General features: G+C 36.2%; 1 protein-coding gene across 1 annotated transcript in view; it reads right to left on the reverse strand.

Annotated features, from left to right (window-relative positions):
* CPS1 (carbamoyl-phosphate synthase 1) overlaps positions 1-24996 on the reverse strand; it is a 145421-nt gene that overhangs the window by 69253 nt on the left and 51172 nt on the right. Inside the window, exons 14-21 of the mRNA XM_086341970.1 lie at positions 22432-22621; positions 20986-21143; positions 19329-19457; positions 16196-16340; positions 14217-14427; positions 12222-12420; positions 9102-9278; positions 5236-5354 (exon numbers count right to left, since the gene is read on the reverse strand). Of these exons, the coding sequence (XP_086198096.1) occupies positions 5236-5354; positions 9102-9278; positions 12222-12420; positions 14217-14427; positions 16196-16340; positions 19329-19457; positions 20986-21143; positions 22432-22621 (1328 nt within the window). The remainder of the gene's footprint in view (positions 1-5235; positions 5355-9101; positions 9279-12221; positions 12421-14216; positions 14428-16195; positions 16341-19328; positions 19458-20985; positions 21144-22431; positions 22622-24996) is intronic.

Consider the following 24996-nt stretch of genomic DNA (forward strand, 5'->3'; position numbering starts at 1 on the left):
ACCTAATATTAATCACTGAATTCATTGACTATATATCAGGCACTGTTCTAATTACAGTTAATCCTTACCACAACCTAAGAAGGTCAATAATCATCCCAATTTCATAAATATTAAACTGAGGCTCTTGATATCCCATGCTAATAAATGATAGAATTGAACTCCAGAACCTAGAATATTTGCTATTAAACCCCTAATGTATACATAAATGTGTATATGTATACACACAAACTTACACACATATTATTGGTTTGGTCAAAGTTTGTTTGTTAAGTGAATACGTTGTTCAATAAGGTTCTTGGTGAAAATGAAAACTGTCTTTAACTTTTACTTAAAACCATAGGAACTTTTTGACCAACCCAATATCTTAAACTTGGAATGTGTTTGAATCAAAATTCAGGTTTCTATATTAATAAAGTTCTAAATCCATTCTTTTGTTACTTTAGAGAGCCAGCTATGTCAAGAGAATCTAATGATAAAGACATTTGACATATTTATCAGTTTGACTTACAGTACCGGTCATTCTGTCCTCCAATCCAGTTTTATTTGAACAACTAAAACTGAATCTGCCTATGAACCAATGGAGGAGAGAATTTCAGGTGAGACTTTTGTAATCTTTAATAGATCAAAATAAACATATTTTTATTCTAGTGAAAATGCTATATGGGAGGAGCAATATATCTTCTTGGGCTTCCTTTGTGGCTCAGCTGGTAAAGAATCTGCCTGCAATGTGGGAGACCAGGGTTTGATTCCTGGGTTGGGAAGATCCCCTGTAGAAGGGAATGGCTACCCACTCCAATATTCTGGCCTGGAGAATTCCATGAACTGTATAGTCCATGTGGTTGCAAAGAGTCAGACACGACTGAGCAACTTTCACTTTCACATTATATGTGAAAGAGTCAGTGTTGGTAAGATGAGTATAAGAAAAACAGATATACTAAAGTCTGTATAGCTTGATAGTGAAGGCCATTGAAGAAAGGTTTTGTAAATGTTGCAGTTACACAGAAAATTCTGACGAGCTTAGTTTTTCTTAAACTTCTTGCTAAGTGATCCGGTAACGTGAAGTTAATAGATCAAACATATAAATCCCAGTACATAAGTGTAATATGCATTGGAATCCTTCATGACACAACTCATCACATTAAGAGAAACTCTTCAAAACTAAAGAAATCCACTGTGAAATATGTTATCATTCTAGGTAGATTCATGCCACTACACCGGCTTATAAATTTGGGGAACGCCTAAGACAGTCAACTTTCCTAGCACACCCTTGGGCAGCAGCAAACAATTTAAAAAGAAAAAGAGAAAGTCAGTGAACTGAAGTATAGAAGAGAATTTTTTTTTCTTCTTTTTTTTTTTTTTTGCTGAAGCTGTCTGAATAATGATTAACACCAAAGTTGGGAAGAATGGATATTTGCTCTGGAAGTTTCCAGACCATTGCCATTGCTATGCTCATACACTGAAGACAGCAAACTGAGTTCTGATGAAAGCAAGCACTCAGACCTGGGGTACTGAGTTCATTATTCTAACACCTAACTTGGCTTATCATTGAATAAGACTAGGATTTCATACTTCATCCTCAACATGATACAGGTTAATCTCCACTCTTTAAGAAAATAAGAAAACTGTAATTTCTACTTTGTAACAGACACATAAAACATATCAGTTATTTCCATAGTGCTAACCTTGCTACAATCACTGTGTTGTTGTTTTTTATTTTTTTCTCTACTCTAATCTGTGGGCATCCACATATATACCTAATACATGGGTATTCCATTTGGAATTAAAATTCTGAGCTTCATTTCAGGTGACTATGTATAAATACAAGTAATAGGCTGCTGTCAATCTAAGTGCTAGTCTCATCTTCTGCTAGTGAATGTGTTTATTGCATTTAGAAAAACTTTAGCATGATTGGGAATATTTGTTCATTAGTATAATCGAGTATTATTGATCTTTTGATAAGAATGGCATTTGTACCACTAGCTATCATTGCTTCCTTATAAGAATACATTTGGTATTAAAATAAGTGACAATGCATCATAAAGTTAAGAAATGATACATTATAAAATATATATACAAATGCAAATTATGACTCTGAAAATGAGCATATATCTAAAATCACAAAATACTCTTCAGTATAACAAGTAACATTTTCATTTTCAGGGGGCATAGAGAAAACTTTCCTGGACACTCATCTTGTGCAAGGGATCCTTTGTGTTTATATTATTTAAGCTCCAAAACAAAACTATAAAGCAGACATTAGCAGGAAGAGGTTGGAGAATTGAGGGAAGTGACATGCCCGTGATTCCACAGTGGGTAAGACTGCACCCATCTGACTGGTTCTATAGAATATACTCCTTCCAATGCACAAGGCAGGAACCAGCTGAAATTTAACAAATGCCTATAATTCTATACTTTATCCTCTCTTTAAGTTTCTCCTTTTCTCCTAATTAAGATTCCCATTACCTATTTTCCCAGGAACTTAGAAGAAAGTTGCTGAGGGACCTGGGCACACAGGTACCAGGGATATGATCAGGTAAGAGAATTTGGGAGTTGGCCCAAATCAGACCAAATAAATAGCTACTTCCTGGGCCTACATCTAACATCAGCCTTTCCAACATGGAAGCAGTTGAGATTTTGAAACAAAGTGAACCACAGATAAAAATGAAGCAGCTGACCTTGACTTTCCTCCAAACTGGCAATACTTAACTGAGACGAATAATAACAAATGTTATTAGAGAACTATCACTATTTGAGTAGTATCTGCCTCAATGACCAAGCTTCCTTGGATATTTAGAGGCTAAAAAAAAAATACTGGAAGATGTCATAATCCAGGGTAATCATGAAGATAATCAAAATAGGGGGAAAACAAACAAACAAACAAACAAAAAAACCTCCAAGTCCTACACTCACCCTCCATCAGCTACAATATCCTTCCAACTTCAGATCTCAATGTAACACAGAATGATTGAGACAGGTAGCTTCAGTAGCTATCTATTCTTATTTTATTTATCCAACTTCTCTAAATAACAATCGTTATCAAACTTCTACGTGTGCATCTAAGATACTTTAAAAAATAAACAATGAAGTGTCCATCACATAATAATAAGTTCAGTTTTAAGTTTACCAACACCATGGATCTTCTGTTGAGGTCTTGAAACAAGAGATAATTGTTAAGTACTATGTTTTAGATTCTTTTAAATTATTAAGTTTTACATTAAAAAATTTATTGTAGGTCATTATTACCAATAGAAAAATCTCTACTTACAATTATATTTACACCAGAAAATGGAGACTTTATTTTAAAATGTCAAATTAACAGCAAAAAATACAACAGAATGTTGAAATCAGAGCAATGTTGTAGGTGATCTACAACAGTGAGTGATTCTAATAAGCCTCCAAGCAGCTTTTTCACTATCAATATACACTTATTTCTGCTTAGTTAGAATTTCAACCTACCTTCTGGTTGTAACAAAAACTATTCAATTAAAACACTGAATTTGTCCAAAAATCAGAATGTATATCAAGTGGAAATTTAAATCACAATAACATCTGCTGTTTTTCACCCCAGGTCTCTTCCACTGCTGCGATTGGCATACTGTATGTTTCTAGCACCCTCATGTGGCTTAATTGGAATGGTTTCATAGGCATTTGAAATCAGTTGTCTGAAACTGAAAACAGTGGAACAGACTATAATTCAACACAGAAGTTCTGCTGGCATCGTAAACCAAGAAAGCAAACCTTAAGTCAGCAAAATTCTAAGACGAATGTATAGGCTCAATTCTTAACTTCAATCTACTGTTCATTTTATGTGATCACTACAAAGGATGACCTATAAGCAACTATTGCTAGTTTCATTTTTGACAGATTGGAATCCCCCATTTTCAAAACTAAGCATTTGTTGTGGGTGATTGTTGAATAGATGAAAAAGAACTTCATTTTGCTCAAAAAAAAAAAAAAAAGGCAAAATTTTTTCATTGCCCAGTTTGTGTATTTTTTAGGTAAACCCAGTAACCCAATTATATATTGCAGTTTCTAAATAATTGAGAAAATTAGGCTTTGAGAGCTTTCTCTGTCTTCAACATTTTAAGTGATTAATTCTTTTACATTTCCTAAAATCATTTGAGAATAATTTCTGCAAACAAAAATTTTCCCTCTCTAAACATACGCCTAGGCTTGTAGGTGAGATTTTTTTTTTCCAATAGTAGTGTATTTCAAAGCCTTCTTAAAGGAGACAAGCTAAAGAGAATTACACTGTCTTTCTTAAATTGGTAATACATGCTCCTATTATCACAGATCCAAGTTTAAAATCTATTGTGACTCATATGCCTGGGTAGCCTCTACAAACATTCTCAGAAAATAGAAAAATGTAGATTTTAAAGCACTGACATTATCAGAATATTCTGAACATGAAATAAAAATTTTCAAATAATTGGTCATGAAGGAGATAAAAATGCAAATTACTGAGAGGTAAAAGTCTATTAACAAAAATTTGAGTGTGGCTTATTTGTATGATTAACTGGATGTCCTAAGATTAAAAATATCAGTAGAATGCAAGAGGAATATGCTTGCTCACTCTAGACACAGAAATGAGTAGGTTGATGTTAAAAGAGAAAAACAGATTTCAGCATTTGGAAAATGTATAGAAAGCAGAAATAGTTTCATTATTATTAATAAAATTTAAATCTAGGTCATGTTTGAAGGGCTTCCCAGGCAGCGTTAGTGGTAAAATTACCCACCTGCCAATGCAGGAAACTTAAGAGATGCGGGTTTGACCCCTGGATCTGGAAGATCCCCTGGAGGAGGGCATGGCAACCCACTCCAGTATTCTTGCCTGGAGAATCCCATGGACAGAGGAGCCTGGCAGGCTAGTCCATAGGGTGGCAAAGAGTCGGACACGACTGAAGCAACTTAGGACACACGAAGGTCATATTTAGTAATTATATAGCACAACAATTCATAAATGTACATAGATTTTCGTAAATTCAAATGACCTAATAAAAACATCACTATGTTTCATGGCAAGAGAAAGGGTAGAAGAGAAATAAAATTATTAATAGATGCCTTTCAAAAGGTAAACATCTAAAAGCTGCCATTTCTTCTGACTATGGCTATGTCTTTCCAACATTGACACTGTTTATTTCACTGAAGCAGAATTTTGGCCAAACATGTAAGGGGGAAAGAAAGACAAAATTGCACAGAAGATACCTGGAGTGAATCAGAGCACTAGGGCCTTACCTGTTGAGCCCTTTCAGTGTCTTTTCCATGTTTAAAATGTCACGCATCTTATACAGAAACCACTTGTCAATGGATGTGAGCTTCATAATCTCATCAAGTGACATGTTGTCTTCCAAGGCCTGCCAAAAGGAGAAGAGATGCTTTCTTTGGCAAATATCTCATAAATGTCTTATTTGGTTAAAAACATGGCAGGCATTCCTCTCCATGTTACTCAGAGAGCCTGAGGCTACAGGCTGAGAATGAAACTGATATCATATCATTGACGTTTCTCCCAATAAACCTACAGATACTGCCAACTGTATCTACAAATGGGATACAAAGGAGGTGCCCTGAGTTAATCAGAGCAGCGTCTGCTCAGAAAAACCCGTCTAACAGGCTCTGCATCCTGGCTTTTTACATGACTGTGTTACCAATTATGTTCTAAATCTGCTACATCTTTTGGGCATTAAGGAGAATCTCTTGAAACTATAGTTGTGCCAAACTGCTAAGAAAATGTAGAATCAATATAATGATCATTTAACTTGTATTTTGGATAATTACCCTTTCTCATATTTAACAAATTTTTATCACTTCATTCCATAGTCACACAAACCAGTCATTGAGAATTTATGAATCATATCTGGCTTGGTGTTATTTCTCTCAAACATTTCCTCACAGAGACACTTCAAACAAACAAACAAAAATTATTTTGAATCAGTTACTATGACTTTTGTCCTAAGACAGGCATTTTACAATATCCTAATATACTCCAAAACAATGTAGTAATAACTTCTGATAGGCAGCTCAGCTTTTTATTCAAGCTTACTTTAGCAATTTCTCAAAAGTAAAATTACAAGTATGGGTCATTAAGCTGAGTACAAAAGATAGCTGAAAAAAGAGATAAACTCTCAAAGCCAAAACCTTCACTTTCAAAAGATGTCTACTCTTATTTTTTGCAATGTTTATATACACATTTATACTCAATGAAAAGTGATAATCACATAATACTTCAAAACCCATATTTTAGAATGGCACACTATAGTTTTAAATCCCATTAAGAAATATATGCAACTAATAATGGCTGTTATATCTCAACTCAGAGAGCTTAATTTTTTTTAAAAATTTACTCATTTCTAGAATCAGAGAAACCATGATCATACATGTTGAGAAACAACATAACTCATAATTCTATAGATTAAAATAAAATGACTTCTAATGTGAATACTCAAAGACATGTTTTTTTTCCTAAACCCATTTCTGTTTTTTGTTTGTTTGTTTAATTCTCCCTCTAACTACAGCCAGATTCCCAAAGACTTAATTCTGCCTTATTTGCCAAGTGATTAAAGGGACAATTAGCTATTTGGCCATCAACACTGTGAGGGGGTAGAACCTTAAGGCAGTGTCACTACGGACAGACTAAAGGACATTTTCATACAGTTGCACACAGTAATTATCATGCAACTGATGGGAGACTCAGAATCTGTAGTCATTTTACTGTGAGAAAGGACAACTAGAATCACATGCACAGTTTCAAACAGATCCTGCCTGTCTTTCAAGCGCTGCAACTTTGCCATGTCACACAGCTGTAATGAAGATCATAATGACCCCAAACACACTTGAGGTTACTCTAATGTTCACCAGATCTAAAATAATGCCCTGTATGCTCCCCAAATCAAAAGAGGTGATGATCCAGTCATCCTGAAATAAGACTGCTGCAAAAATCAGACCTCAGAGCAAGTTGCCCTTTCTAAGAATCATGAAAGCGAGTGAAGATTTACTCACTCCCTTCATTCTGTTTCCCCTTCAGCCCTCCACACTCCTTACACTCTTTGTCAAAATCACCAAGTTCCTGGTTGCTGTGGAAATGAACAGTAATGATGACCTCTAACAAACAGAAATCAGGTCCTTCTCCCAGCACGCTGGCAGGAATCATTTATACCTCAGGCTCTGCACTTCATGCTCATTCTCTGCACAAGAAAGAATCTCTACGCATTTTCCCTGAATTCTCATCCTTTATAAGTCTGTTAGAAAAGAATGAGAGACTTTCTTGAGTTTTACAGCCTCACTAGGAACTTGGAAATACTCCCCTTTTTCATCCACCTCAAAATAGCAGAAGGATGATGACTAGACTCAAGTGGGGGGATCTATTTACTGCTCTTTGGTGAAAAAATATGTACACATACATATACATGCACATATACATACATGTATAAATGTGACAAGTTGCTTTTTAAACAGAAGTCTGAAATAAGAACAAGAAGTGAAATGGCTTTCTAAAACAACTTCTCATCACTAGCATCATTCCTACCATCATGGAAGAATGTTAACTATTACTTTGAGATTCAACACTGAGAAATGTCACTCAAAAAATACTAGTATCTCTCAGACTACTTCAGCATTTCAATGGAAATGAAATATTCTGCATTTAGAAGCCACAAAGATGAGGCAGGTATACATTAAATGTAATGAAGAAAAGATTCCCTCCCCTCCTTCTATATATGAGCATAAAAGTTGCAGAGTTTGAAATCACTAACAGCACTTGTCACCACAATGACAAGCTGGGGCTTCCCAGGTGGCACTAGTGGTAAAGAACTCACCTGTCAATGAAGGAGAAACAAGAGACATGGGTTTGAAGATTCCCACAACCCGGGGAAGAGCCCCCTGGAGGGCATGGCAACCTACTCCAGTATTCTTGCCTGGAGAGTCCCATGGACAGAGGAGCCTGGTTGGCTACCGCCCATTGGGTCACAAAGAGTCAGACATGACTGAAGTGACTTAGTACACACACATTCACAAAGACAAGTTACAGAGACAGATTCCCATGACAAATTTCATATTCTCATCAACTCATTCCACATGTACATATACACACATAAAATGGTCAGTGGGGCTTTGCAGCTTCAGTGTGGTTTGATACAGTTGGAGGATTAATACCTAAGCTTCCTTAAATGTCAAAAAGCAATTCAGGGATTTCTGACCAGACAGATCTCAGCTGCCAAAATCACCTTTTATAAAATCAAATGAACCGAAACCTCAAAACTCTAAGCATAGTAAACATGAAAGGAGATTAAGATGGCATTTCATTTACATTAAAGGGAACTGGTGAGTGGAAGAGAGAAATGTGGGGCTTTTTTGTTCTCTAGGAACAATAAAATAATTACATAGAAAAGCCTATAATCATGGTAGTTCTCTAGAGTTTGTTGTTTAAACACAGAAGAACCACCAAATAAATAAAGTTTATTCTGGAGTCTTAGGTAGCACATACTAAATGATACCATTTTATGCATTTCTTTTTAAAATGTAATTTTACCCATTTTTCAATAAGCAAGTAATGAGAGTGATGGGAAATCAAAAGTCAATCTTATCAAATATTTAAGAGTATTGATAACATCTGTACTAAAAGGGAAGAACATTTAATCTATGTGATCAAAAACTGCAATGTTGGAACTTCCTTGGCAGCCCAGAGGTTAAGAGTTCACCTTCCAATGCAGGGGGTACAGGTTAGATCCCTGATCAGGGAACTAGGATCCCACATTCCTCTTGGCAAAAAAAAGAGAAAAAACTCAAAACATAAAACAGAAGCAATATTGTAACACATTCATAAAGACTTAGAAATAATCCACATTAAAAAAATCTTTAAAAAATAATGCAATGTTCTCCTTAAGTCCAGGCTTAAAGTGAAACAAAATTTTTAATTAATTAGGGAATGATCTGATGAAGTCCATAGAAATAAATCTCCAGTTTAATACTATTAAAAAGAATGAAAAACTTTCCAGAAATCCCTGAATTCAAGACCACTTGGTGATTCAGTTTTACATTGAAGTCCAGACTGACTATATTGTGAAAAGAAAATAAAAGGTAGCTCAGGGCCCCTTGTCACACACTACCTTGGCAATGGCATAGATGCGGATGCTGGATGGGTCAGCCAGCTCTCTTCTGAGATCGATGTCAGATGGCCACTCTTTGTTCATTGGGAGACGGGAAGTAAAACCATCTATAGAAGGATGGCACATCCGTAATGCCTTCTGAAAACTCTCCTCAAAGGTGCGACCAATAGCCATGACCTGTAATGCAGGTTTAAGACTCATATTTTTAAAAATAGCTTGAATATTTTTAATTTGTAACAAAGCTAGAAACTGAATATTTTTCAGAAAAGACTTAGGAACAAGATATATAAAGGAAGGGTGCTACTAAAATTTAAGTTATTTTTCTTCCTCGCCTTTTTAAAAATTATTTATTTTTAATTAGAGGATAATTGCTTTCCAATGTTGTGTTGCTTTCTGCCATACATCAACATGAATCACCTATAGGTCATCCTTGCCTTTTTACCATGGTTTTGATATAATGAGTCTTTAACATCATTAGGTCACTCTTTTACCACTTAGGGAATTTAGCTTGATTTGATGAGACTGATAAAGAAATCTTCTGTACTTGCTCTGAACCATAGCATCAAAAAAAAAAAAGAATCTGTGGCCAGAACATTAAGACCCTTCCTTAAAAAGATCTTGCTTTCATGCAGATGTCCTTTAGAATAAAAAGTAAATGAAGAGAAAAGACATATATTAACACAAAAACAGAACTATTTTTAAATGGCAGTCAGTATCCAAGACAGGTTGGCTTTCTTTACAGCTAAGCATTAATATTAATACAACCTTGAGAATCATAACAAATACTGATCGATTCAGATTCTGAATATAGATGGAGACTAAATTCCCCGTGACAAATTCAACATGTCTTCCCACAAGCTTTGTAGCTAGTTGTACACTAATCAATTAGGAAAACCACATGCTGACTTGGTCTGGACAAGTTACAAGTGAGAACTAAACTTAAATTAACCTTAAAGCCTACCCAGTTATTTTCAGTGGATAAACACTGGCTTTGATTCTTTCCATGGAATAATAGATTGCTATGCATTTTTGGTCTACAATTCAAAATAATAACAGGCATAACACTGCCTTCAGTAAACTTCCATGAGGCCTCAAATAGACCAGAATTCTCATTAATGTCAATTTAGTAAATCTTCATGTCAGTTGTGTGACAAGCCGCATATTCAAAGATCACTAAAGTCAAACAGATAACCTTTTCACACTGCTCCAAACCTAATTATAAATAAGGGAAGAGTCTCAAGAAAAGGATAAAAAAAAAGGTTAGTCCAATTCAGATATGCAATTTGTGAAGCATAGTGGTATTTGAAGAGTTAGACAATGTATTCATAGATTTGCTAGCCTAAGCATAGGAGAGAGTAGCAGAAATAAGGTACTTTATAGTATTACCAAGTTAAGAAAATATTTTCAAAGTACTTTATAAAATTTTCAGTATCAGTAACTAGTTCTATAAGTAACTCATCATGAATTTTTATTATTTTTGAGTGCATGATAGTATATGGAGAACATTCAATAAAAGAGAAGGAAATGTAACAATAAAAGAATATATAACCATGTTTATTCAAAATTTGTGCTTTTCAATACTTTACATTATTAAAATTCATATCCATTAAGTGAAGAGTGCACCGTTTTTCAATGGAATAACTATTGAGGCTTTCCCTGACCCTAGCCAACTGCATTCACATAACGCCTACCTGTAAATACTGTGTTCTAACTTTTACCACAGTTTGCTGGGAGGGATTAGGGGCAGGAGGAGAAGGGGACGACAGAGGATGAGATGGCTGGATGGCATCACCGACTCAATGGACGTGAGTTTGAGTGAACTCAGCAACTGAACTGAACTGAACTGAATTCATATTATACTTAGGTCTATTAATATATTCTGAATTTATGAGCTGGAGATAATGTGTCACCATTATCTACATCTCACTCACTATTTCTATCATTCCAGTGTTTATATGTAGTAGTTCAGTTCAGTTCAGTAGCTCAGTTGTGTTAAACTGTTTGAGACCCCATGGACTGCAGCACACCAGGCTTCCCTGTCCATCACCAACTCCTGGAGCTTGCTCAAACTCATGTCCATAGAGTCAGTGATGCCATCCAACCATCTCATCCTCTGTCGTCCCCTTGTCTTCCTGCCTTCAATCTTTCCCAGCATCAGGGTCTTTTCCAATGAGTCAGTTCTTCACATAGGTGCCCAAATTATTGGAGCTTCAGCTTCATCATCTGTCCTTCCAATGAATATTCAGGACTGATTTCCTTTACAATTGACTGGTTTGATCTCCTTACAGTCCAAGGGACAAACTCAGGAAATGTTTACTAATTTGAGTTGAACTGATTATGGCATCCAGTCCCATCACCTCATGGCAAATAGACAGAGAAACAATGGAAACAGTGAGAGACTTTATTTTCTTGGGCTCCAAAATCACTGCAGATGGTGACTGCAGCCAGGAAATTAAAAGACACTTGCTTCTTGGAAGAAAAGCTATGACCAATATAGACAGCATATTAAAAAGCAAAGACATTACTTTGCCAACAAAGGTCCTTGTAGTCAAAGCTATGGTTTTCCAGTAGTCATGTATGGATGTGAGAGTTGGACCATAAAGAAAGCTGAATGCCGAAGAATTGATGCTTTTGAACTATGGTGCTGGTAATGACTCTTGAGAGTCCCTTGGATAGCAAGGAGAACAAACCAGTCAATCCTAAAGGAAATCAACACTGAATATTCATTGGAAAGACTGATGCTGAAGCTGAAGCTCCAATACTTTGGCCACCTGATGCAAAGAACTGACTCCCTGGAAAAGACTCTGATTCTGGGAAAGACTGAGGGTAGGAGGAGAAGGGAGCAACAGAGGATGAGATGGTTGGTTGGTTGGAATCACCGACTTGATGGACATGAGTTTGAGCAAGCTCAGGGAGTTGGTGATAGACAGGGAAGCCTGGTGTGCTGCAGTCTGTGGGCTCTCAAAGAGTCAGACATGACTAAGCAACTGAATTGAACTGAACTGAAGTATCTTCCAGTCAAGAACCCAGTAACCAAGGAAACTTAAGACTTTCAAAAACATTAAGGGTTTGACAAAATAACTGAGAAGAGTGAACTAGAGGAATTAACTAAGGACTTACCTCTCCTACACTTTTCATAGAACTACCAATTCGGCTAGAAGTTCCATGAAAACGATCAAGATCCCAGCGGGGAATCTTGGTAACCATGTAATCCAGGCTAGGTTCAAAGCAGGCTGATGTCTTCCCTGATACAACATTCTTGATTTCTGGAAGTGGAATTCCCAGGGCAATCTTTGCAGCGATGAATGCCAGTGGGTAACTGTAAAGGAGGAGACAATTTTTTCTTTCAGCAATAAGTATTAACAACAGCTCAAAATATAAATTGGCTCTTCTTAGAAATTTTTGTATTATTTCACATCAGGGTATAAAGCATACCTGATTTTTGGTTATGTATGAACATTTAATAGCTCCTTATAAAACATAGTGAGTCATAACAAAGTACAGAGGCATGAATCACAAAAGAGTTCACTCTCTATGCCTGACATGCAGTGTTACAACTCCCAACCTTCAACTTTTCAGTCCAAAATCAATAGTTTCCTTGATAAATAAAGTACTCACTTGTGTATAACCTTCACTAAGAATCTACAGAATATTCTTTTATAAAAATATATACATGGAAAGACAGTGAAGTTAGCTGGTACTATGGCTTCCCAGCTGGCTCAGTGGTAAAGAATCTGCCTGCCAATGCAGGAGATGCGGGTTTGATCCCTGGGTCAAGAAGATCCCCTGGAGAAGGAAATGGCAACCTACTCCAGTATTCTAGCCTGGAAAATTCCATAGACAGAGGAACCTGACTGGCTACAGTTCATGGGGTCGCAAAGAGTTGGACATGACTTAGCAACTAATCAACAATAATAACAATGGAGTATGTAATCATCATAAAATGCAGTCCTTGAAAGTTTGGGTCCTTGCTTTGTCTCCAAATTATCTTTGAACTTTGGGTTCTTTACACAGCTAATATTCTGGAAACTTGATTATACTCTTCTGGAATGTCAGTTTGGGTAATTGTATTTGAAAAATCAATTCATAGAACTATAGAATTATATATGAGTCCTTTAGTACAACTTCCCAATCTAACAAGTGAGAAAAATGACAGAGACAATATTGATGTATCCAAAGTTCCACAGTCAGTGGAAGAATGAAAAGGATAATTCAGGTTCCCTGACTCTTTCTTAAGTCAAAACTTCTTACACACTCCATGAAACACTGTTGCTACATAAAAATACCTTTGTGTGTGCTTAGTTGCTCAGTCATATCCGACTCTGCAACCCCACATACTATAAAGCCTCTGTCCATAGGATTCTCCAGGCTAGAATACTGGAGAAGGTTGCCATGCCCTTCTCTAGAGGTTCTTCCCAGCCCAGGGACTGAATCTGGGTCTCTTGCATTGCAGGCAGATTATATACCATCTGAGCTGCCACCAAGGAAGCCCCCAAAATACCTTTAGAGGTAAATATATTTTCATATAAATGGCATGGATTTTAAATACCAGATGTTAAATATATTAATAGATACAAAAGGCATTAATTACTTTTCCTTCCAGTTGTGCTTGCTAGCAATTGTTAAATAGATATAAATTCCTTTAGTTGTGAGATTTACCTATAGACAAACCACATGTTGTTTGGTCTTGTGAAGTTTTGCTGAAATAAAATAATGTGTATTACATCCTTGAGTCAAGAGAACTATATTTTTTGTCTAACGCTTGCTATACACCTGACAAAGATAGTTGAGGACTCAAATTAAGGATTAATTTGCACTTTTTAACAACATCTGCAAAGTGCAATTAAGAAGCAGATTTTTCACAGCCGGTTTTGACCACCCAGATTTTGATTAGTTTATGATTAGCCAGCAAACAAAGCCAGCTCACAAAACCATTTGCCTCAATCTGGCAGCAAGCTCATTAATAACCACGTTCATAGAGGACGTGACTGGGAGCCAGCCTACAGAAATGGGGACTATAATTTGCAAATGCAGCACAGTCTTTCACTAGCTGTCACTTTTCCAAATCAGTCTGTAAAGAATCTGCAGACCCATGGTCAATCGTTCTGGTCTTACCCGGTAGCTTTTGAGGCCAGGGCAGAGCTTCGGGACAATCTGGCATTCACTTCAATGATGCAGTATTCCATTGAGGTAGGATGAAGGGCAAATTGAATGTTGCATTCACCCACAATGCCCAAGTGGCGAACGACATTGATTGAAACACGTCTCAACAACTGAAACTCCGCATTGGAGAGTGTCTGGGCAGGGGCCACGACAACTGAATCACCTGTACATCCAGGAAACACTTGTTATTTGGAAGCATATATAAACCAGCTCAGTGACTTAACAATCCATTTGCGTGACCCAAGACACAGAATAGGCTAAGGGTTTGCTGGGAATAGAATTATCTTAAGGAAATACGTACAAAGCACGTTCCCTCTGATTGTTTCACCTATATTACTCGGACAATAGACTATACAATCCATGGAATTATCCAGGTGAGAATACTGGAGTGAGTAGCCTTTCCCTTCTCCAGGGGATCTTCCCAACCCAGGAATAGAACCCAGGTGTCCCACATTGTGGGCAGATTCTTTACCAGCTGAGCCACAGGGGAAGCCCATGAATACTGTAGCGGGTAGCCTATCCCTTCTCCAGCGGACCTTCCCAACCCAGGAATCAAACCAGGGTCTCCTGCATTGCAGGTGGATTCTTCACCAACTGAACTATCAGGGAAGCCATGATAGCTCAGACATGTTTACAGAAATCACTCTAAGCTTTCCCAAATGTATCCAGCAATCAAGGCTTAGTCATCTACTTACTCGATTGACATTAACTTCTTCAGTTTCTCTTCTCTGTATCATAAATCATCTCTCAACTAATTCCTTCCATAAAATATCAACTCCTCTTCACCTATACTGGCTCATCCATCAATTTTCTGTATCACATCCCTTCCCATTTTCTCACTTCTCTCCCATCACAGCCCCCTGTATCTTCAATATGTTATTCCTTAGTCACCATCCTTTCCACCTACAAGCAAGCTCTAATCATTACAAGCTCAAAAAGCCCCTTCCCCAACTGCCAGATGGTTACAAAAAACATCTCTCTCATTCCTTAATGACTAAACCTCTTGAAAGTTTACCAGTTCTACTCATCACTCGCAGCCATATAATTCCTTTCCACATGGCTCACATAACCAACCTTGCATTCAAACTGTTCTCTTAAATATCCAAAAGCAACATTGAATCCTCATTCTTAACCTTTCATAGTATTTGCTACAGTCAAAATCAAAGCTCTTTTATAAAATTTGTGCCTACATTGGCTTACTTGGTAACTATCACTCCCTTCTTTTTCTTCAACACCAATCCTTTATTTTTCTTCCACCTATAAATCTGTTTCCCAGGGTTTGATCATTGACTCTAGTTTTCTTTCTACATCTATGGTCTTGAATACTTAGTCTGTGCTTCCAGTTTCCACTATTTCCTTTATACCAAGACTTCCAATAACCTTGCATTAACTTCTTTACTTTTATCCTTTTTCTTGAATTACAACTCCATATTCTCAAACCTCTTTTAGAGATTTCCACCCACCCTTCAAATTTAGCATTTCTAAATCCTAAGTCATCATCTTTGCCCTCTTGTCTAACTAGCTTCACTTGCTGAGAAACCTATTTATTTCATCTATTTCTATTTACTGTGGCTATTTTCTTATTCACCTGGTGACTAAAACTCAGTCTGCTTTAAGCCTTCTTAATCTCATGCCCTACTTCTCAACATCAAGTCTTACATATTCCATCTTCACTATATTGCTTATGTTTGACCCCTTCCTCAAGTGAAATCAAGATAATAATACATCCCCTACTTCAGAGAGTTTTTGTGAAGATGAAATTAAATATGGGAGTATTTTGAATCCTGTGAAACATGTATGTATACAATTGTATCACTATTGTGCCCGCTAAGAATACTAATTTAAAGAAAGGAACTTAATAACAAGTGCTTTGAGCCATCAGATACATGAGTTGAAGGCATTACCATAATGCTTGAAGATTCCTTGCCTACCTGTATGAACACCCATGGCATCAACATTTTCCATGTTACAGACAGTGACACAATTGTCATTAGCATCTCGGACCACTTCATATTCTATCTCTTTCCAACCTGTCACTGACTTCTCCACCAGAATCTGGTTGGTCATAGCAAAAGCCTGGAAATTGGTGAAAAAAGAAACCGAAGAATAAGAAAGGAACTAGGTTTAATGTATTTGGCAAAGTGCCCCAGCCTAAACCCTGGTCCCACTGAAGTCTCAAGCCTAGTCCCCATCCTTTTCTATGCTCCAGAAGGCACCATGTGTCAGAAAATCAGTGAGGTACTAGGAATAGCATCCTGCAGTGAATATGCTTGATTTATATTATTGAGGCTTGCCATTCAAAGTGCTGATATGACATTAAATCAAACTAATTTAGGCAAAAGGGAAAATAATTGAGCAATCAGGCAAAGGAAAATGAAATTATTTCAGTAGCTAGGCTTCTGTGAAACCAGAAAATGTGATAAGTGCAAATAAATATGGAAAAATAAGTCTAAAGACTCTTTCTCTAAAATAGCTGAGGATGCTTTGTAAAGAACATACACAATAAAAGTCACTTGATGTTGATGAGGGGAAGAAAGGAGATGATGATGGTTGTAAACAGTTAGCCAAGATGGCATATGAAACTTGGGAATTAGAAGAATCATATGCAGCTATTATTATGGGTAATCACTGCCTAAGTGCTTAAATATTGAGTCATAGATCATGCATGCTTGATTAAACAGATATGAATTAGTATAATTATCGTTCCTTATTTACTCTGTACCCATTGCTGAGTAGAATGCTGAACCCAAAATCTGAAAGAGGTGGTCTCTAACCTTAGGACATTTAGTTGCTGAAAAATCCAAGGAAGAAATGTCCCTTTGTCTCATAATAGATTTGATTTGTGATGGCAATGAAAGCAACTGGACAACGTAGTCTGATTTTTTTCAAATTATTAGCAGGTACCATAATGAAATAATAACTCAACGTAAGTTATTCTGTGATGTGCCTCAACACTGTTTTTTTTTAACCTCAGTCAACACTACAGGCTCCAGCATGTGCACTTGAAAACGTAACCCTTTTGGCCTCACAGCTACCCATGATGAGGTTTTCAAAGTGGTTAAGAAACTCTGTAGCCAGTGTGAACAACTTGATAATGATTAATTTATCATTTGGATTCCCCGCTAATAGAAGAAAGCTGGGAAACAAAGGAGACGGATGGGGGAAGCCTTTTGCACTCTAACGCAACAGACTGGACACAAGGACAGTTAAGATGAGCTTCCATTGCTGCCTCAGCTTCTTTTTCTTTCAAGTCTCAGATTTTATACAAAGATAATTTAGGCACCTACATCAGGGTAATGTAGTTTCTAATGATGCTAAATATAATCTCAAGAGAGTAAGGGGTAGCTTGAAAGTGAGTGTTGGTAGCTCAGTTGTTTCCCACTCTTTGTGAACCCATGGACTACAGCCTACCAGGCTTCTCTGTCCATGGGATCTCCAGGCAAGAATATATGGGTGGGTTGCCATTCCCTTCTCCAGGAGATTTTCCCAATTCAGGGATTGAGCCCAGATCTCCTGCACTGCAGGCAGATTCTTTTGCTTAGAATATAACAATATACATCATTTTTCTCACAGGAAAAGCTAGCTGTATAAATAATTTAAAGTATCCCATTCCAAAGTTAATCTTCATTGTAAATATTTTGGACGACTGAATATTCAGAGTGCTTTTATACTGTAAAAAAATATTTTTAATTGAGAATAAATATGCATTGTCATGATTGACAGTAATAATGAGGTTGTTAATATTAAAAACATTAGGAATATCTAATGTGCTAGAGGAAAAAAATGTATACCTCCATAAGCATCTTTTCTTTAAATACATGATTCAAAAGTCCAGAATGGAAACAAGAAACATTTATATTAGAAATGTTTCTCTTTGTGGAGGTTTGTTTTGGCAACTTTAGAAAAACTCAGTCCATGTTTTGGACATGTAAATTTGCCATTGCAGTTATTTGTTGTTGTTTAGTTGCTAAGCCCAAATCTGACTCTTTTGCAACCCCATGGACTGCAGCCTGCCAGGGTCCTCTGTCCATAGCATTTCCCAGGTAGGAATACTGGAATGGGTTTCCATTTCCTTCTCCAGAGGATCTTCCTAACCCAAAGATCAAACTCATGTCTCCTGTTTGGCAGGTGGATTCTTTATCACTGAAGCACCAAGGAAGCCCTGCAGTTATTTAAATACATTTAACTTTATTTATCTATTCTCAAAATCTTACAACAATTCAAGGACATCATCTTTTTTGTTTCATTCCCAAAAGTAATGATAAAGGTATAAACTCTGCTTGATATTTACTCAACACCCCCCAAAACAGCCATCACAATAATTCTGTCAGCTTTGTATCCATAACTGCCCCATGGAAAGTTATATGAGCCTCTTGGGCACAAACACATCCATTAAATGTGAACAAAAGTCACTGCTCTGATGGAGCATGGTTTCTGTGTTAATATCTATTTTTTGGAGCATATCTGAATTTTCTCAAGATTTTCCCATTAATACTTAAGAAGTATTCAGAAATCCATTAGAGTGATTTTGCTGAAAAGTAAATTGTAAGCACTCAAATCTCACTTTTGCTTGTATGTGTGTGTGGCAATTGGCAGAGAAACCACTCATTCATGATACTATGAGGTTTATACTGTATTTATTTTAGACACCTAAATTTGAGGTAAAGCTAAGCTGCTCAATATGTTATATTTTCCTTACTGGACACCATCCATGTCAAATTGTTTCAAAACATAACAGCAAAATGGAATATTATATTCTGGGTGTTTTTTTTTAAGCCACTAAAATAAGTTTAACATCATATGTGTTTTGGAGCAGATTTTGAAGCAAAGGGAGATAGAATTGGATTGGCTGCCCAGCAATGAAATCAGTAGACAGTACAGTGAAGATAACTGCACAGCACTTCCATTTCAAAAGTGTCATATCTTGGACAACAATTTAGAGATGTGGCAGTGATTTATAAACAGAGAAAAGGTCATTTTTTTTTAATCTGTGTAACTTTCTTTAATTGAAAGAGTACATCAGGGAGTTTTCTTATTAAGAATTTGGTCTGCAAAAACACATACCTTTGTGCTGAGGTCCATTAAAGTCTCCCTATTAGGACAGAGGCCTGAGCCTAACCCGCCCAGGGCGTAAGCAGAACGGATCATCACCGGGTAGCCAATGTTGTCTGCTGCCTTCAGTGCATCCTCAATCTGTCAACAAGAACATGGACTCAAAGCTGTAAATGCTGACCACACTAGCAGAGAAGACCAACCAAGAGAGTCTGGTGATTCAAGTGTGACAGTTTATTTGGGGGAAAAGACTATGTTCAATTATTCCCTCATTGCCTTCTGAGAAACAAGTATTATTTTAAGGATTTTAAGTTAAATTTTAGGATTTTTTAATGTACAGTGAAGGCTCTTTTCTAATCCCTTTGGGGTAAATTTTATTAAAATTTAATAAAAATATTAATGATAAATTGTTAAAAAATAGAAATAATGACCAAAGGCAAAATAATTGTCATTCATTTGAGAATGAGGGCCATATTGAAATTTTACATTCAGTGTAAAAGTCTTCATCTCATAACAAAACAAGGTTTTCTACTACAGAATCTAACTGGAATGCTATCTAGTTATGTCTAGAATGTTATGTTCTCTATAACAGATTTTCCAAGTTCAGTCAGAGAGTAGTCCCAGAAGCTTGGAATTTTTTTTTTTTTTAACTTACAGAATACAACATATGGTGGCTATATTTTTCTGTCATGGAATATTATTACACTACCAATGGGAGTGTAATTACACCTTTCCCATATGCCTGTTTCTCATCCTAAGGAAGCAAGGACATAATTAAATCGGGCAATGAAAGAATAAATGTATAGCAGGAGCTTTCCAAATGTTCAGCAGAGCTATCCTGGGACTACTCCTGATTGACAGCTTTGCAACATGCTATGTACTTGATAATGCTCTTTTCTGAAAACACACATAGCCCATTTTTAGTTGTCCCAGCAGTATCTGCCTTATCCCAGAGGATTTGCCTGTTTCTACAATGGGGAGGTTGCATCAGAAACTGCTTCCACTACCCCCATTTCACTGACTGTATGCCTGAAATCAGGAATAAAGTCACAGACAAAAACAGATACACAGAAAGTCTGACTTTTTCCTGGTATCTGGTAAAAGCCTATCAAGAGGTACAGGACACTATAAAACATGATTAAGAGAAACGCAGAACAAACTTTCCTCTTTGAACAACTAAGCCACAGGTTTCTCAATTATAAATATTACTGATTAGATCCAATGGCCTTTTTTGTAGATGATTTTATTGTAAAATGTTTATTACATTCTAACAAAAACTTTAAAATCAATCATTTCCCATTTGTAGGACATTCTCACAAAATGTGTGACTAATCCCAGGAAGAAGGTAAAAATTACTTTGGCATTGCAGGTTGATATGCTTCTTTGATTTGATTCAGGAGATCTGATACTCAGAGCACTTCAGCCATTGATAAACCACATCACCTGTGGGTTTATGCTTCCCTTTTCATAAAATAAAATATTAATATGCATCCCTAATGTTTCAGTATTGAATGTTGCAATTAATACACAGTGTCCTTGAAGTACTAACACATTTCTAGAAGAAAATATATGCAAATAAAACACTTTATTATTTTTCAGCATGATAAATCATTCTCTCTAAATGCAAGACACATAATGGCCCTGCTTCTCTAGAACAAAAGTTTCTTACCGATTCCACTGCAAAGCTTGGAGCAATCTTTTCATTAATTTCGTTTAGTTTGTCTGAGAACAGCTGTCTATCTTCTGTGGCCATAATGGATTCAACTGAAGTTCCCAGGACTTTCACACCATATTCCTTGAGCACACCTCTCCTGAATAATTCCACTCCTACAGAACAACAAAATAAATAAATCAATACATAACAATAATAAGCAAAATAAATCTGTTTTTAAAATATCTTATGTTCTCTATAACAGATATCTGAATGCAACTTTTAAAAAAAAAATCTTAACTACAAAAAGTCCCCATCGGCCACAAAAGAATTATACTTAGGGTAAAGAAAAGTTTTGAAAGAAAAATTCTGAAGACATTTTAGCAACATATTTTGTTGATGCTAAAATATCTTCAGAATTTTTTTTTCCAAAAAGTTTTTGTTGGTACTGGGCTTTTCAGGTGGCACTAGTGGTGAAGGGCCTACCTGCCAATGCAGGAGGTTTAAGACATGTGGGTTCGATCCCTGGATTAGGAAGATCCTTTTGAGGAGGGTTTGGCAACCCACCCCAATATTCTTGCCCGCAGAATCCCATGGACAGAGGAGCCTGGAGGGCTACAGTCTATAGGGTCGCAAAGAGTCGGACATGACTGAAGCTACTTAGCACACACACACACTTTGTTGGTGTTACTATTACATGTATGTTCACTTTTATTCTCAGAATAAAAATTATTATTCTAATTAATAAAAATCATAGGATTACTGTAAGGCTTAAGATTTTAGTATATTTCCTTTCCTTCTAAGGAAAGTCTATTTCTATAATGAACTTCTCTTATTTAAATAATCCCACTGATGTAGGTATCTATCTGGGCTAAAAAGTTTCAAGATTGTTTGTGTTCCCACTAACTTGACGTGTAGTTTTGGCTGCTTTTTACAGTTGATATACACATTACATCACCAACTGCTTCCTGGAACTAGCCATGGGATTCTCAATAATGATCTATTTCTAAAGGTTTAAAACATTTTAAATAGGACAGAGCTTGGACTCAGCAGTTGTGTGAAGGGATGATAGAGAGACTCATCTATGTGACCATGAAAATATATGTAACACATAAGAGCACAGAGCACTTAATCAATGTTAATTTTCATTTTTCATTCATAATAGTTCTCAGAGTTTCACTGGAAGCAGAGAAAAGCAGTATCATGGGACAGAGGAGGGGACTCAAAAAAACCTACTTAACCACCGCAAAGCATTAAAGCAAAAGGTTTCCCTTTTGTGCCCCAGCTGTTCTGGGGAATAAACTGGTAAGTATCATCATGTGACATTATCAGGTGGCTGTTTGCTAAGCTTCCTCACACGGAGGAAAGCTTTTATGAACACACAGAGCACAAATGTTAAATAAATTAAAATAAATTGTTATATATAGGTACATAAAGCAAAACTCTGCAAATAAAAGAACTCACCACAATTCAGAGCTGTCTGGCCACCCATGCCTAGAATTAACCCATCTGGCCGTTCTGCTTTGATGACCTCTGTGACAAACTGAGGGGTGATGGGAAGAAAGTAGACAGTATCTGCTTGCTTTAAGCCCACTTCATTGGTTTGCACCGATGCAATATTTGGGTTCATCAGGACAGTTTTGACATTTTCTTCCTGAAAGAAACAAAAGGATCTAGAATCTTAACACGTGATCTAAAGAGAATAGTCATAATTCAAATGAAGAGTATTATTGGGTAACAAAATTTTAGGTTATTCCATGGGCTGCAGAGATCAGTAACAGGACCATTGTGAATGGAAGTTAAAAGATGACAAACATTTGGTGAGAGGAAGAAAGAAAATTTCTTGAAAATAAAACTATCCAAAAAGAACTGCTACTTCATGACAATCATTCTAAATTCCTTGTCACTACCTGTATCAAGCAAAGCTGGAGATGTTTTCTATAGAATTTGACCAGAGGTCCGCAAATACTACGCAACTTTACAGCTCAATTGACCCTAAAAGAATAAAATATTCTGAATTTTTCTGAATGAGTAAAATATAAAATGGAAAAAAAGACAACATCAAAACTGCTTCCTTTTCTAACATTTCTTGAAAAATAACATTGAGCATGTACTTTAAATGCAAGATAATGTATTCCCATCTAGCTGGAAGCACTGAGAGCCTTCTGCTGGTTTCCATTTTCCTTAGATTTTCATGCCTGCTGTAGTGTTTTGACAAAGAGCGTTATACAACTGTTTATACATATAATATAAAAAGAAAATGACCATATGGCAAAAAAAAGAAAAAATAAAAACTTGTGTGTATATGTGTGTGTGAAGATATTCATAGCCCTATCTCATTCCTGACATCTGGAGAGACCCCTAAAATAATTCTTCATGTAGGGTACTAAGGATAATAACTTTATAAACCAGGATAAGGGTGACAGTTAGTAAAATAATTATTATGAAATATGGCCAGATGGTTCTTTTTTTTTACCCATCAACATGTCAATTTTGAACTCTTCTAAAAAGTCAACAAAATATTCAAATGAAAGTATAGAAATCATCCTTGAAAGCCCTACATATCCTTAGGGGGAGGGTCTGGATGAAAAATGAGATATATTTCATGCTACCTTAAATTCAAATAGTGCCTTAAAACTTGTGATGTTCTTTTTACTTGATTTACATGATTTTTATAGCAAAACTGTGAAAGAAATTTTCACCTTACAGATGAAGAAATTGAGATTCAACAAGATTAAGTGACTTGCCAAAGATCACATAGGTGATAAAGAACAAAATTAGGACTGTAATCCAAGTCCTAGGATTCAAGTCCTATGTCCTTTCCTCTCTAAGAATGTAAGGAATTGTTTTTTAAAAAGAGTATTATTAACAAAATATTGACTGGATACATATAGATAAGCAGATGCATTTAAAATATAAGTTAGAATTTAAATAATTGAGTCCAAATGAAGAACACATCATTAACAGAAGTTATAGAAGGTCTCACTGCTCTAGAAAAGTAACAACATAAAAGTGTATTTGTTAAGTATTTTCTTGAATGTGCTATACAATGAATATAACTATTTTTATAAATCAAATTACATAGGAAAAGTTCCCATAAACACATGTAATGAGTTTCTATTCATTTTAAAACTTAGAAATAATTTCAAACCATTTTAATAAATGTTACATCATTTTTCTAATATATTTCCAGCTATAATATATGCATAATCTAAGTTTTTAAATATTTAGTTCATAAATTCATCTCTATTAACCTCTTAATTAATTACAGTACTATATCTAATAATTCTTATTCTTCATCTAAAATGTATAACTTCACCTTTTGGATGTAATGCATATAAAAAATACTAATACAACTTATGAAAATATTAGTTCATAATAAAACTACCAAATAGGATAAAGAAATTGCAGGCTACTTTAATGTGTTCTAAACTCTGAACACATTTAAATTGTGTTCTAACCAATCTTAACCATTGGACACCCACTAATTATCTATTGAAAGATAAGTTTAACCTCAATACAGTGAAATAGAGGATGAGATGGTTGGATAGCATTACCAACTCAATGGACATGGATTTGAGCAAACTCTGGAAGATAGTGAAGGACAGGGAAGCCTGGCATGCTGCAGTCCTTGAGGTCGCAAAGAGTGGGACACGACTGAGCAACTGAACTGAACTGTGAAATAAAGCACACTTTGAAAGAGACACTGATGTATAGAACAGTCTTTTGGACTCTGTGGGAGAGGGAGAGGGTGGGATGATTTGGGAGAATGGCATTGAAATGCCTATAATATCATATATGAAACGAGTCGCCAGTCCAGGTTTGATGCACGATACTGGATGCTTGGGGCTGGTGCACTGGGACGACCCAGAGGGATGGTATGGGGAGGGAGGAGGGAAGAGGGTTCAGGATGGGGAACACATGTATACCTGTGGCGGATTCATTTCGATATTTGGCAAAACCAATACAATATTGTAAAGTTTAAAAATAAAAAAAAGAAAAAAGAAAGAAAGAAAGAAACCTGTTTAA

This window comes from Bos grunniens, chromosome 2, assembly GCF_055505025.1.
Source record: "Bos grunniens cultivar Pamir isolate PY7600 chromosome 2, Bosgru_T2T1.0, whole genome shotgun sequence".
Classification (NCBI taxonomy): Eukaryota; Metazoa; Chordata; class Mammalia; order Artiodactyla; family Bovidae; genus Bos; species Bos grunniens.